General features: G+C 50.7%; 1 protein-coding gene across 1 annotated transcript; it reads left to right on the top strand.

Annotated features, from left to right (window-relative positions):
- The first annotated feature begins 1,586 nt into the window (after positions 1-1,586).
- Positions 1,587-12,918, top strand: LOC128969292 (fatty-acid amide hydrolase 1-like). The gene is made up of 15 exons (XM_054384087.1): positions 1,587-1,757; positions 2,951-3,064; positions 3,775-3,915; positions 4,505-4,638; positions 5,409-5,615; positions 6,036-6,076; positions 6,607-6,731; positions 7,388-7,513; positions 8,699-8,796; positions 9,191-9,290; positions 9,555-9,595; positions 11,393-11,432; positions 11,977-12,085; positions 12,406-12,551; positions 12,644-12,918. Exons 1-15 carry the CDS (start codon positions 1,587-1,589, stop codon positions 12,770-12,772), a joined length of 1,722 nt encoding a protein of 573 aa, XP_054240062.1. The 3' UTR covers positions 12,773-12,918.

Raw genomic sequence — 12,918 nt, 5'->3', positions numbered from 1 at the left:
CTTTTTTTGGCATTGTGCTGCCACAGGGTGAGATTAGTGAACCTGACAGTGTGAAGCCTCCAGAGTGAGAGAGAGGGAGGAAGAGATAGGGATCAGAGCACCTGCTCTCACTAAGCTTGAGCTGACCCCATCCTCCTGGCTCACTTCATGGGCTCCCCCATCCACCTCACTCCTCTCACAGTTTCTTATGCCTTGAGTAGTCTGCACACAGGGGGCTGCAGTGCCCTTGAAACTGACATTGCTGGATCATCTTCTGAGTCCCCAAGTCTGAAAGAAGGGAGGGGAAGGAAAAAAAGGAGAAAATAAAACAAAACAGTGGGAGGGAAAGGCTGTTCTTGCATGTAATTTCATTAACTCAGGTAATAGGGAGCTGCTCATCCTCAAGCAAAGCAAGAAGCCACACACCACAAGTTCAGTGAGGGCTGAATATTCCCGGGGCTTCAAAACTCATCAGCAAAGTGTTCCAGGGCACTGTCTACGTGTAACATTCCCCTCAGAGCAGGCAGGCAGGCTCTGGGTGCTCCCATGCTACTAAAGTAGCCCTGATTGAAGTGAAGCCAGCTGACCTGAGAAAAAACACCAGGAAAATCAGGTCTGGACCATGTAACTCCATTGCATTTTCTAGCTCAGCACCTGCCCACCTGCCTGTGGGTGACCTTGGCACAGCTCATCCTGCTGGGACACAGAGGGATAAAACATCCCAAACCCTTCCCCACAGGGAAGGGCCCACATCTAAACTGGATAGCTTGAAACAGATTGTCCCGAGAGGTTGTGGATTCTCCTTCTTTGGAGACTTTAAAAACCTGCCTGGATACATTCCTATATAACCTGCTCTAGGCAAACCTGCCTTAGCAATGAGGTTGGGCTTGACCCCCAGAGGTCCCTTCCAACCCCTACCATTCTGGGATTCTGTGAAATATTTCCTCATGCATTTTTGCAAGCGGTGAAGGTGTTTTAAGGACAGACCTCATTTGGAGCTGGTGGCACGGAAATATTTCAGAGTTTCCCTCAAAGCTGAGTGCAAGGTGACAGCAGGCACACCCCGGCCTGAGCAGGGATGATAGAGTCGTGGTGGAAACCACAGTACTTTGCAAAGTGCAGACACACCCATGCTCCAGCAGTGATGAAGTGAACTCTGCTGGGCACTGGCTGGGACGTTTATGGTTTCTTTTTCCCACACAGCTTCTGGGCTTCAGGAAGTGCAAAGAAGCCGGGTGTCTCTGGGACTCCTTCTCATCTCCTTGATGCTCCTAGCCAAGAGTATCCCTAGAGAGGCTGTAAAATAGAGGGAGCTCAAAGCCTTACTCGAAGGGCGTCAGAGAGAACAATCTTCATCAGGGAGAGACCACCCAGCACAGGGTGGGGCGAGTTTTCATCTAAGCGCTTTTCCTGCTCCCCACTCTCCTCCTCCCTACCCGTGCAAAGCAGCAAGCCGGTTAAGTCCTTTTCCAGAGAGCCTAACCCCCTCCCGCCCGCGAATCCTCCCCAGGTTTTGCCTCCCTCTTCCCCCACCCTGCCCATCGCCGAGCGGGTGCCCTTGGACCTGCCCGGTGGAGGGGGTTAGCGGCCAGCCAGGCTCGCTCGCCATGCGGGTGCCCGTGCCCGCCGTGCTCTGCTGCTCGGCCGCCAGCCTCCTGCTGCTGCTGCTGCGATGGCGGCGGCAAAGGGGGCTCTGGAAGAAGGTGAGGGTGGCTCAGCAGAGACAGGAGCGGAGCTTGGTGAAGATGGAGATGGCTGCACGGAGCTTTCGGGAGCAGGTGGGTGCATTAAGCCGCGCTTCTCCTCTCCGCCGCCGAGGTGTGGGGAGGCTGTGGATGGTCAAGCAGCCTCCGCCTGACCGTGGCCCCCGGCCCCATCTTCCTAGTACACCGCCGGCGACAGCAGTCTTGCAGCCCTCCCTGGGTGTGGTCTCTATGCGAGGGGCAGCTGCTGGGCGGCTCTCGCATAGCTGCCAGACGACATGCCGGCGCCTTATATGGAGCTGTGGGGATTTAATGTTTTGTTTTCCTTTTTTAAATCTACGTGTGAAAGCACATACACACGCACACACACGAGCAATGCAGCGGTCACTTCTGTAGGGAGGAAACGCTTCCTGGGGCAGCCGGTGCGGCGGCGATAACGGGCAGCAGCGCAAGCGCTGGCAAACGGGAACCGGCAGCGAGGAGAGGAAAATCCTGAGCTGAAAGCTTCCTGGGCTCTTCCGCCAGGGGGGAAGGCTCAGCCCGCCTGCCGAGGAGGCGGCAGGAGACGGCGATTTGTTATAAGCAGGGACCAAAGTGCAGCGGCGCAAACTGAGGACGTGGGTGCGATGGCCAGAACCGCGCCGTGGCCGCCGCGCCCCCGTCCGCTGCTGCGCCCGTGGCTGCGCTCACCATGCTCGGGGTCAGAGTCCAGCCTGGGGGAGGAGGTTTGGTCCTTTTTTCATGGTATTTAGTCAGTGCTGAGGAAATCTCTGCTGACCTCAAAATTGCCTTTCTGCTCTCAGCTGAGGGGCTCCCCGGTTTGTGCACTTCCTTCAGGATATCTTGGTGATGCTAGATGAGCTGGCACCAGGCTCAGTCTTGTCTCTTGCTGCAACCATGCGACGTCTGCAACCATGCTCCAAGTTCCCGCTGTGATTCAGCAGAGAACATTGCACTGAGCACTTCCCTCAGGCCGGGCCCAAGACCTGTTTGAACAAGGCTGCATGAAACACGTTCTCTTAACAAGCAAGGTGCTTGGTGAGATCAGTCTGGCCACCAAAACAAGGCTTTAGAAAGCCTGAATTACTGGCCTTGCAGTTTTCATGCTATGTTCATTAGTATTAGATACGAGCAGGATTATGGTGTTAAGGCACTTGGCCACTAAAAGGCAGATCATTTTTGGATGGGTTATAGAGGCACCAAGGGGAGAGGAGGAGCCCACAAGCTGAGACAGAAGTGTGTCATTGCATGTTCAACCTCTCCTGTAGCATCCTTCTGTGAACATGGTCTCCATCCTCTCTCTGCGTTTGCTGGAACTCTCCAAGAAGCTCCGGGATGGCTCGCTCCCTCCAGAGCATGTCTTCTATGCCTACGTGGGCAAGGTGAGAAGCAAGAGTGGTGGGGCAGCATTTCACCCATGGTGGGTCTGTCTCTTTTTGGGAAAAGCCCAGCGTAAGGTTCAAATGCTAGTTTAAACCTGGTTCGAATGCTGCTGAGCTGGCACTGCTCACTGGTTAGTACTCGGCCCTTCTACATTTTTCTGTGAGTGAGGGGAGAGCTGACCATGTGGCTGCCATGGCTGTCAGCTTGGTTTAGAGCAAAAGGGAGCTGCAAGCTCAGCATCCAGCAAGCCCATACCTTCCTAGGGGAGCCCATACTTTTGCAGGAGCAAGTATAGCTACAGGAAAGTTGCAGAGTGCTGCTGTTGTCTTCCCTTCATCTCCAAATGTGTTGGTAAACCTCAGTGTCCATTTTATTTCTCTATTTTTGTTGTAATAGTTAGGGAATCACTTCCTGGGTTGTCACTTTGGGGTTATCATTTAATGCCATTCTAGAAGCTCAGTCAGCACTCTGCTGGGCTGAGTGCCTCTCCTCATCACATACCAGCTGGTACTATGGCCCCTCCCTGTTACCAGACAACATTTTGGAGTTTGTCATGAAAATGTCTTCGAAAGGAACAGGAAGAGCTGCACTAATACCCACTACCCAGATGGGGAGGGTGAAGAAGCAGGTGTGCTTTGTAAAAGAGAAGACTGTTATGCAACACTGCAGACTGTGTCTCACCTGGAGTCTTTGCCTGCTTTTCCCCAAGGCCCTCCAAATTGCCACAGAAACAAACTGCATCACGGAGTATCTACAGGAGAGCGAGACCCAGCTCCGGAAAGCGAAGCCGGAGAAGCCGGGTTTGCTGTATGGGGTGCCTGTCAGCATCAAAGACTCCATCAATTGCCAGGTAGCACAATGCTGCATGCATCCTGAGGTCCCTGTGGTTTGAAGTTTGATAGCAGGGGAGGTTTGACCTCAGCATTTGGCTTGACTTTGTCCTAGCTGGTGTAGGATGGCCTGCCCTGGCAGGTGATGGGGTTTGCCGTCTCCCATATGAGCCAGCAGACAAGGCTGGTCAGACCTACTACCAATACACTGCACAATGTGTGTGTGATGGATAGCTTATAGGAGTGACATGTGCATGCAGGTGGTCTCTTCTCCCTCGTGTCAGATGACAGAATGAGAAGAAATGTCCTGAATTTGTGCCAAGAGAGGTTTAGATTGGATATTAGGAATAATTTCCTGCTAGAGTGGTCAGGCATTGGAATAGGCTGCTCAGGGAGGCCATGGAATCACCAGCCATGGAGGTGTTCAGGGAGTGTGTGGATCTGGTGCTTTGGGATGTGATTTAATGGCTATGGTGGTGTTGGGTTGATGGCTGGACTTGATGATCTTACAAGTCTTTTCCAACCAAAACAATTCTGTGCTTATATATATAAATAAAAATAAGGGGAGTTGCAGTTCTCTTTGGAAACCACACTGTTCTATGTTCCCAGGGTCATGATTCCACGTTAGGATTTATAAAAAACCTCAATAAACCCGCAGCAGAGGACAGCGTGGTGGTGCAGGTGCTCAAGAGGCAAGGGGCAATTCCATTTGTCAAAACCAACGTTCCCCAGTCCCTTATCAGGTAGGTGGGCATTCAGCATGGCAGAATCCCTCCCTTCCTCACCTCAAGAGAGAGTTTCTATCAAGTTAAGTCTTCGTTTCCCACTTCTTTTTAAGTGGTTCCTCATCCTCGGTGTCTTTAAATTTTTCTTAAACACACGTACACTAATGATGAAGATTAGTTTAAAATGAAATAAGCAAAAGACAAGGAGAAGAGGAGAGAAATCACTGCTCTTTTCTCCTGTGCTGGGTATTTTTAAATCACCTTTTTTTGCCTTGGGATTTTTTTTGTGTGTGTGTTTTTTTGTTTTGGTTTGATGTTTTGTTGTTGTTTAATTAACTCCTCAGAAATAGTCTTGTGAACTATAGAGTGCAGGCACATCTTTGTGAAAGGGAAAGCTAGTTAGCTAATTAAGCTAATGACTTTATATTATCCTGCCCCCAAACCTCCTTGTCTACCTGGCAAGACCACTCTGGATATAATTGATATGGGGTGTACTTACTGATAAGTCAGATGTACTCTGCTGGACAGCCACTCTGGTGGTGTCCCTGTGACCTACCAGGTGAACTGAACGCTGAAATTAGCTGGCAGTGAATCCAGGTCCTGGGACCACCATGAAAAGGTTACTGGTCTTCATGGGACCTTTGGAAGCTCCCTCAGACTAAATAATATCAACATAACATCTATTGAATTACCTAACTGCCTTCTAAAGATCTTTCTGTGATGACTGGGATCAACATCAGTAGATAGTCTACATTCCTCTCATTTGCAATCTCCCCCTCTGTCTTTAGCTATGACTGCAGGAACTTAATCTTTGGTCAGACATACAACCCTCTGCTCTACACCAGAACCCCTGGAGGCTCCTCTGGTGGAGAAGGGGCACTTGTAGGAGGAGGTGGGTCCATCTTGGGCATTGGGACGGATGTAGGAGGAAGCCTGCGTTTCCCTGCTGCCTTCTGTGGGATCTGCGCACTCAAACCCACCGGGAACAGGCTCAGGTACTGTGAGTACTGCAGTGATGTCTCTGGGTGAGACCCATGCATCACCCTTCCATCTGCTGTGCTGGCATGCTGCTGCTTCTGTGGACAAGGTTAAATATCAGAGCAACTGGGAAGGGCTTGTTTCTTCCTCCTGCCCAGACATTTTCCAGGGCCTGTATGGAGGCAAGCATTAGTTCTTCCAGAAAGGAGAAGGGGAAGCTACCCATCTGCATGCTAGGGAAGTAGTTGTTCCTGACTGACAGGGCATAAATCATTCTGGTCTAGGTTGGTTCTCTCTTGGGCCTCCCCTTCTTCTGCCAACCTCTGAATTTGTAAATGAGGGTCAGTGCTTTCATTACCATTTGCTACTGCTTATAGCCTTTACCTTCAATGAAAACTGTTCTGCTGATGTATTTTCTGTCTCTCTTTTCTGTGCAGTAAAAGAGGAATCCTTGCTGGTGTTGTAGGGCAGAAAGCAGGTAGGAATTGATGGTTGTCCTTCAGGGAGGGGAGTAGGGCAGGGGTGAGAAGGACCTTCAGCTGGCTATGGGCTGAGAGAAGCAGGGACTCTTTCAGAGAGCTACTCCCATACCCAGGTTCCTGAGAAACTGGAATATGCATGATCCAAGAGGAGCGGTGTAACGCAAACCTCAACACACTTCTCACCCCAAGGATGAGTGTTTTTGGCCACTGCTTCCTGGGAGTTGGGATTAGCAGTCAGAGGGGGTGTCTTACACTGTCCTTGCATCTTGGTTGATGAAGCTTTTGGTTTAATTCTGCAAATCATGGAGTGGAGACATCAGGACACATATTGATGGGCAACAACTCTAAGTCCATACTGACAGGTCTGCTGGTGGGAAGATGTTTGTAGGCACCTCCAGACCAAGTCACAAAGAGGAACTGTTGCCAAGATGAGACTAATTCAAAGCGATGCCAAAAGGTCCTGCTTTTGCAGGACGTGCCCTTGAAAGACCTCAACCCATGAGTGCTCTCTTCTGGTCTCTTGCAGTGGCTGCAGCAGTGGGGCCAATAGCAAAAGACGTGGACAGCCTGGCGCTGTGCATGCGGGCACTCCTGTGTGAGGACATGTTCAGCCTGGACAGCACAGTGCCCCCCCTTCCCTTCAATGAAGAGGTAAAGGACCTCTAAGGGAGCAAAGGTCTCTGCTCGGGTGAAAAATGCCAGGAGCTCATGAGGGCCCTCCCCTATGACTCATGGGGGAACATGGACCTGATGGAGAAGGTTCAGAGGAGAGCCACAAAAATGATCAGGGGGTTGGAGCACCTGTGCTACGAGGACAGGCTGAGGGAGCTGGGCTTGTTCAGCCTGGAGAAGAGGAGGTTCCAGGGAGACCTGATAGCAGCCTTCCAATACCTGAAGTGAGCCTGCAGGAAGGATAGAGAGAGACTACAAGGGCATGCGGTGACAGGACAAGGGGCAATGGCTTCAAACTAGAGAAGAGCAGATTTAGACGGGATATCAGGAAGCTCTTCATTATGAGGGTGGTGGAACACTGGAACAGATTGCCCAGGGAGGTGGTTGAGACCCCTTCCCTGGCCATATTCAAGGTGAGGCTCGACGAAGCCATGGGCAGCCTGGTCTAGTTGAGGATGTCCCTGCTGACTGTGGGGAGGTCAGACTGGATGACCTTTGGAGGTCTCTTCCAGCCTGGACCATTCTAAGTGAGTGGGAGAAGTGCTGCTTTCCAGACCTGCTCTGTAGCGTGGGTGTACTGTTGGCTTCCGATAGCACAGCCATCCTTCCAGCTGGCACCCTCCCTTGCTCTGCAGGTGTATTCTGGCACTCAGCCCCTTCGCATAGGTTACTACGAAACCGATTTCTTCACCATGCCAAGCCCAGCCATGAGGCGTGCCGTCCGGGAGGTGAAGCAGATGTTGGAGGATGCTGGCCACACGGTAGGGTGTTGAGTGAACCCAGTAGTTGTGTGGCATCTCTTCTTCCTTTCTTCCTACCTACCTACCATGTCTTTAGGACACGTGGGTGAATACCAAGCAAATTTGGCAAGGAAAGAGAACCTCAAATCCACTTAGCTTCCTACAGCTTTGATGAAAGTAGATAGCAGCTTTTGGAAAAGAGAAATTCTTTCATGTTGCAACTTGATTTCTCCTCTTGGCAAGACATCAGTGCTCTTTAGGTACTGGTAGACACAAAGGGGAGCCCAGTAACACGTGGTGGGGAGTAGGCACACTGCTGTATGACTTGTCTGTGGTGAGCGCATTTGCTCACACACTGGCTGAGATCTGCATTGTGCTAGATGCTGTGTAATCTGGGCCCTGAGGCAGTGCCTGCAGGGAGCTTGCAGTCTTGGTGGTGTGTGATTACAGTCAGCTCAGCACATTTCCTGAGCCTGATGGACTTACCTCTCTGCAATGGCTGTGAAGAGCTGTTGCCAAGCATTTATTTTATCTGTGCTCAAGCCAGTTTCACCTCTTCTGCATCATATTATTTGGCAAGCAGTTCCACAGAACTACTGCATGTTGCATGGAAAGCCACTTTCTGGTTTTGTATCTGGAAGTGAGGACCTAAAGAGGAAAAAAAAAAAAAAAAAAAAAAAAAAAAAGGGGAAGTTGCATGTGGCAGATTTTTTATAGCCAAGAAATCCCATATTGACCAAGACATGTTTGTAGGGTCTCAGGTTTCTGGGGTGCTGAACAGAGGCTGTCTCCTTCCTCCTTTCTGCCATTTCAGCAAGTCATCTCCTGTGTGTGAGGCATGGTCATAGCTGCACTCTTTCCCCTTCACTTGCACAAGGATCAGGAGAGAAGTGGGGAGTGCAAACATACGCTCTCTAACATTCCTGCTAGTTTTGGAGGGACCTTTGGGCTTTGAGGATTCTTGGACATCAGTGGTCCAAGTCCATCCTGTATCTTTTGACCCTTCTGTTGATTATCAAAGGGAAACTGTTTTCAGGGGAAGGATAGATAAGATGGGGAGGAACATAGTGGTCTCAGATGCTAGAGACTTTCCTGAGGGCTTCTCAGGAGATCCTCAACCCAGCTTGGCCCATTATGAGCCCTCAATGGCTTTTCCTACACAGCTTACCTGTGCTTGTGCCACTGATTCTTTTGTTGTCCCTCCAGCTGGTGCCGTTTGAACTCATGAATGTGGACTATGCAATCTTTAACTTCTGCCTTAGGGGCATGTTTGCAGATGGAGGTGCCTCTTTTGTCAGGAAATTGTAAGTATAGCCTGGAATGCATTGGTTTTATTGGTGCTCTTCTATGAAAGTCCTCCCTGGGGTCTGGCTATCATCGGGGTACAGCTAGCAGTCCTACTGGATGTAGATAGTGGCTGATATGCACTGGGATTTACTGGGGAGCTTACCATCAAGTGAGTCAGCTGGACCTTGGGTCTCTGGCATTTTTACCATCCTTCACAGATGAACAGGAACAGGAGGAAACAGGGTGTTTATATGCTATAAATACTGTGAGAATCAGGGGAGCCCAGATGAGCAGGGGCAAAGCTCTCTTTGTCACTTAGATACTGCTGTTCAGAGGAGCTGGCCTTGTGAAATCTGATCTGCTGTGGTTGCTTCCTAACACTGCTGAGCTAAACATCCTTTTCTCTTTCAGCAAAGGGGAGCTGGAGAGAAGTGGCACTGGGGTGTTATTCTGGTTGTTGAAGTCACCAGGCTGGCTGAAAACTGTCCTCTCTTGGATCACCAAACCCTTTGTAAGGTTCATTTCTTTCTAGCATGGATGGAGTTAGACTATAAGGAGTAAATAACTTGTCTCACTTTGCAGTAAGGCTTTATCATAGAGAAGTCTGGGCTTAGACAAATCTCCAAGCTGGAGTGGTGGTGTTTCTGTTCATCCTCTCCCTGCTTTGAGGAAAATCCACAAGTCCTGCATGAGCAGAGTCAACATATTTGTGACAGAGCTCAGAGGACAGGCCTGGGATTAACCAAAGTTATTTTCTTTTCTTTCTCCTTCTCAGGTGCCTCGGTTGTCAGCTCTCCTAAGAAGTATGAGAGCAAAGTGAGTAAATCTGAACCTGGGCAAGTGTGTGAAGATTTGGATCTCTCTTTTGGAGAGCAGCAGTGTTTGCTGCATTATGGATACTGCTCCAGCTGCACAAGTCTGAGAAAATACAAGGCAGAAAACACAAGGGTGCGAGCAAGCCAAGAACAGTTTATGTCAATACCATAACCTCTCAGGGTTTGATAAACTCTTCTAGTACTGAGGAAGGGAATAAGGGCAGGGGCTCACAGCCTCTTGCTTAGGAACTGAATGAAGCTAGTAGGAATGAAATACAGTGTCAGCTTCAGCACTGCTTAATGCATCAGTCATGCCATGAGGTAGGGACCCCATCAGACAGAAGGCAGGCAAATGCTCAGGGAAGGAGGCTTGCTCTTCCTTGCTACCATGTCAGTGGTGGACAGTTAGTGGTGAGAAAAGACTCAAATCCCATAGCAGAGAGGGTGTGCTTTGTGGTGGCTGGTCAGAAGTGGTGTTCCCTAGTGCTCAGTATTTGGGACAGTTCTCTTCAGTATCTTTATCACTGGATGAGGGGATCGAATGCACCCTCAGTAAGGCTGCAGAGGACACAGCTGGGAGGGAGTGTTGATCTCCTTGAGGGTAGGAGGGCTCTACAGAGGGACAGGCTGGATCAGTGGGGTGAGGTTAATTGGATGAGATTCAACCTAGCCAAGTGCCAGATTCTGCACTTGGGTCACAACAACCCCATACAACACTACAGGCTTAGGGAAGAGTGGCTGAAAGGCTGCCCAGTAGAGAAAGACCTGGGTGTGTTGATTGACTGCTTGCTGATTATGAGCCATTATGTGTGCTCATGTGATCAAAAAGGCCAACAGCATCCTGGCCTCCATGAAGAACAGTGTGATAAGCAGGACCAAGGAAATGATTGTCCCCCTGTACGCAGCAGTGGTGAGGTTGAACCTTTAGTACTATGCTCAGGTTTGGGGCTCCTCACTACAAGAAAGACACTGAGTTGCTGGAGCAGGTCCAGAAAAGGGCAGTGAAGCTGATGAAGGATCTGGAGAACAGGTATTCCAAGGAGTGGCTGAGGGAACTGCGATTGTTTAGTCAGCAGAAAAGGAGGCTGAGGCAGGACCTTCTTGCTCTCTACAATTCCCTGAAAGGAGGTTGTAGTGAGGTGGGTGTTGTTCTCTTCTCCCAGGTACCAGGTGATAGGACAAGACACAAATGGCCTCAGGTTGTACCAGAGGAGGTTTAGGTTGGATATTAGAAGAAACTTCTTCACTGAAAGGGTTATCAAACGCTGGAATAGGCTCCTCAGGGAGGTGGTTGAGTCACCATCCCTGGAGGTGTTCAAAAGAGAAGAGATGTGGCGCGAAGGGACAGATGTTTACCTCCAGACTTGGCAGAGTTAGAGAATGGTTGGACTCAGTGATCTTAAAGTTTTTTTCCAGCCAAAACAATTCTATGATTCATGTCTAAGGCAGTATGTCTGTCCCCACATCAGAGGATCAGCCTACCTCTCACAGCCTGGCCTTTGTGAAACAGTGTGCCTGGGCATCCACCCCCTGCACAGCAGCAGTAACAGGGCTGGACACTTGTCAGGCCAAAGCAGCACTTCACCAATCTGCCTTTTGGTTTTGGCCATCCATCATGGGCAGAAGCAGAATTAAGACCCCAGCCCTTCAGAGGAAAGCCAGGACGTTTGTCTAAGTCATTTTTCCCCTTGGCTACAGCTCCACGAGCAGAGCTACCCTGTGCCCATCTGCTTGTTGCCTCTAAATGTGTCCTTTGCTGCACCTCTCAATGCCTTTCATTGTTACCATTTTTTTTCAGCACAGTGGATGAAGTCTGGAGTCTTCATCATGAAATTGAGGTAAAGTATTGCAATTTGAGGTTGGATAGGTTTTGTTTCATTTCTCTTTGGGAAGAGCTGGATTTTCAGTACCCATTAATGTTAGGAGATGATCAAGTCACTGGTGATGTGAGGTAGGAATATATATCTCTTCTCAACAGATCTTACTTGGAGGTGCAAGCTCTCAGCACACTTAGAATTAGGGTGTCACATAGACATGTTCGTGATCCCAAATCAGACCTGAATTTTTAAGTCCTACACTTGAAAATATAGGCAATCAGCTAAAGCAGACTTGCTTTTATTACCATTCTGGTTTCTACAAGACCCATGCCCATGTCCCAGGTTGCTATGTGCCCCTTCATTCAATCTTACCCCACCTCCAGTTTTAGCAGAGGGAAGAATGCTTTAAATGCTGAGAAGGCTGCTGGCAAAGGGTTGGTGGATTTCAGCAGGATCAGGGCTGATGCAGCCTGATGGCTACTCCTGGGGAAGGGCCACTCAAGGAGAGCCTCAGTCAGCATCTGTGGGACAGTACATTGACTCCATCAGTGTGTTTCCTCCTCAGGAGTTTTGCCACCAGTTCATCGCCCAGTGGAAAAAGCTGAATCTGGATGTCATGCTTTGTCCCATGCTGGGCCCGGCTCTTGGCATTGGCTACCCTGCGAAGGTCTCAGGTAGGACTGCCAACGGGGGACCTCTGCCTCCAGCGTGACCCTGTTGCAGCACTCAGTGAGAAGCCTTCCTCCCCTCACATCCCCAAGACAGTGGCCAGCAGTGGGAAGAGCTCGGCTCTTGGGACAGCTTCAGCCCCAGCCTGTGGGAATCACCCAGGACGCTCCCTGTGGTGCCTATGGGAGCCAAGGGGCAGGTTTCCATCCTGCAGCCCTTGAGTTCCCAGTGCAGGTGCCCTGTTAGCTGGAAGCTTGCGTAGGCAGAGGGGGACGAAGGCTTTCCCTGCGGTGGGCTGGCCCTGCGAGCAACCCCTCTCCCCCAGTGGCAGTCAGCTACACCATGCTCTACAACGCCTTGGACTTCCCTGCTGGTGTGGTCCCTGTCACCTTGGTGACTGACGAGGACGAGGAGGAGCTGAAGGGCTACCGCGGGTACTTCCAGGATTCGTGGGACCGAACCCTGGCAAAGGTGAGTGGCGCCAGGTTCCCAAGAGATGCAATCATCCCCATCCCTTCCCCTGGGCATCCTCCTTGCCCTCGCCCTCTCTGTTTGTGCCACAGGCTTTTCAGGGCAGCGCGGGGCTGCCAGTGGCCGTGCAGTGTGTGGCCTTGCCGTGGCAGGAGGAGCTGTGCCTGCGGCTCATGAAGGAGGTGGAGACCCTTGCCCTGAAGAAAAATGAAATCGTCTGAATTCCACACACTTGCCCTGAGCAGGACGCCAGCTAACGTCAGCACAGGTCACCCTCTGGTCTGACTTGCCCGCAGGACTCCTGCTCCCCTCCGCAAGGCTGCAGCTGTGGCTGGGCTCGCTGCTGGCTTTGGGGCGCAAGGGGCGA

The sequence above is a fragment of the Indicator indicator genome, chromosome 10 (genome assembly GCF_027791375.1).
Source record: "Indicator indicator isolate 239-I01 chromosome 10, UM_Iind_1.1, whole genome shotgun sequence".
NCBI classification, from domain to species: domain Eukaryota; kingdom Metazoa; phylum Chordata; class Aves; order Piciformes; family Indicatoridae; genus Indicator; species Indicator indicator.
This window is presented reverse-complemented; position numbering and strand designations above follow the sequence as displayed.

Coding starts and splice junctions, on each gene's coding strand:
- LOC128969292 (XM_054384087.1), top strand. CDS start 1,587: ATGCGGGTGCCCGTGCCCGCCGTGCTCTGCTGCTCGGCCGCCAGCCTC. Junction 1,758..2,950: donor CACGGAGCTTTCGGGAGCAG/GTGGGTGCATTA, acceptor CCTCTCCTGTAG/CATCCTTCTGTGAACATGGT. Junction 8,797..9,190: donor GCCTCTTTTGTCAGGAAATT/GTAAGTATAGCC, acceptor TTTCTCTTTCAG/CAAAGGGGAGCTGGAGAGAA.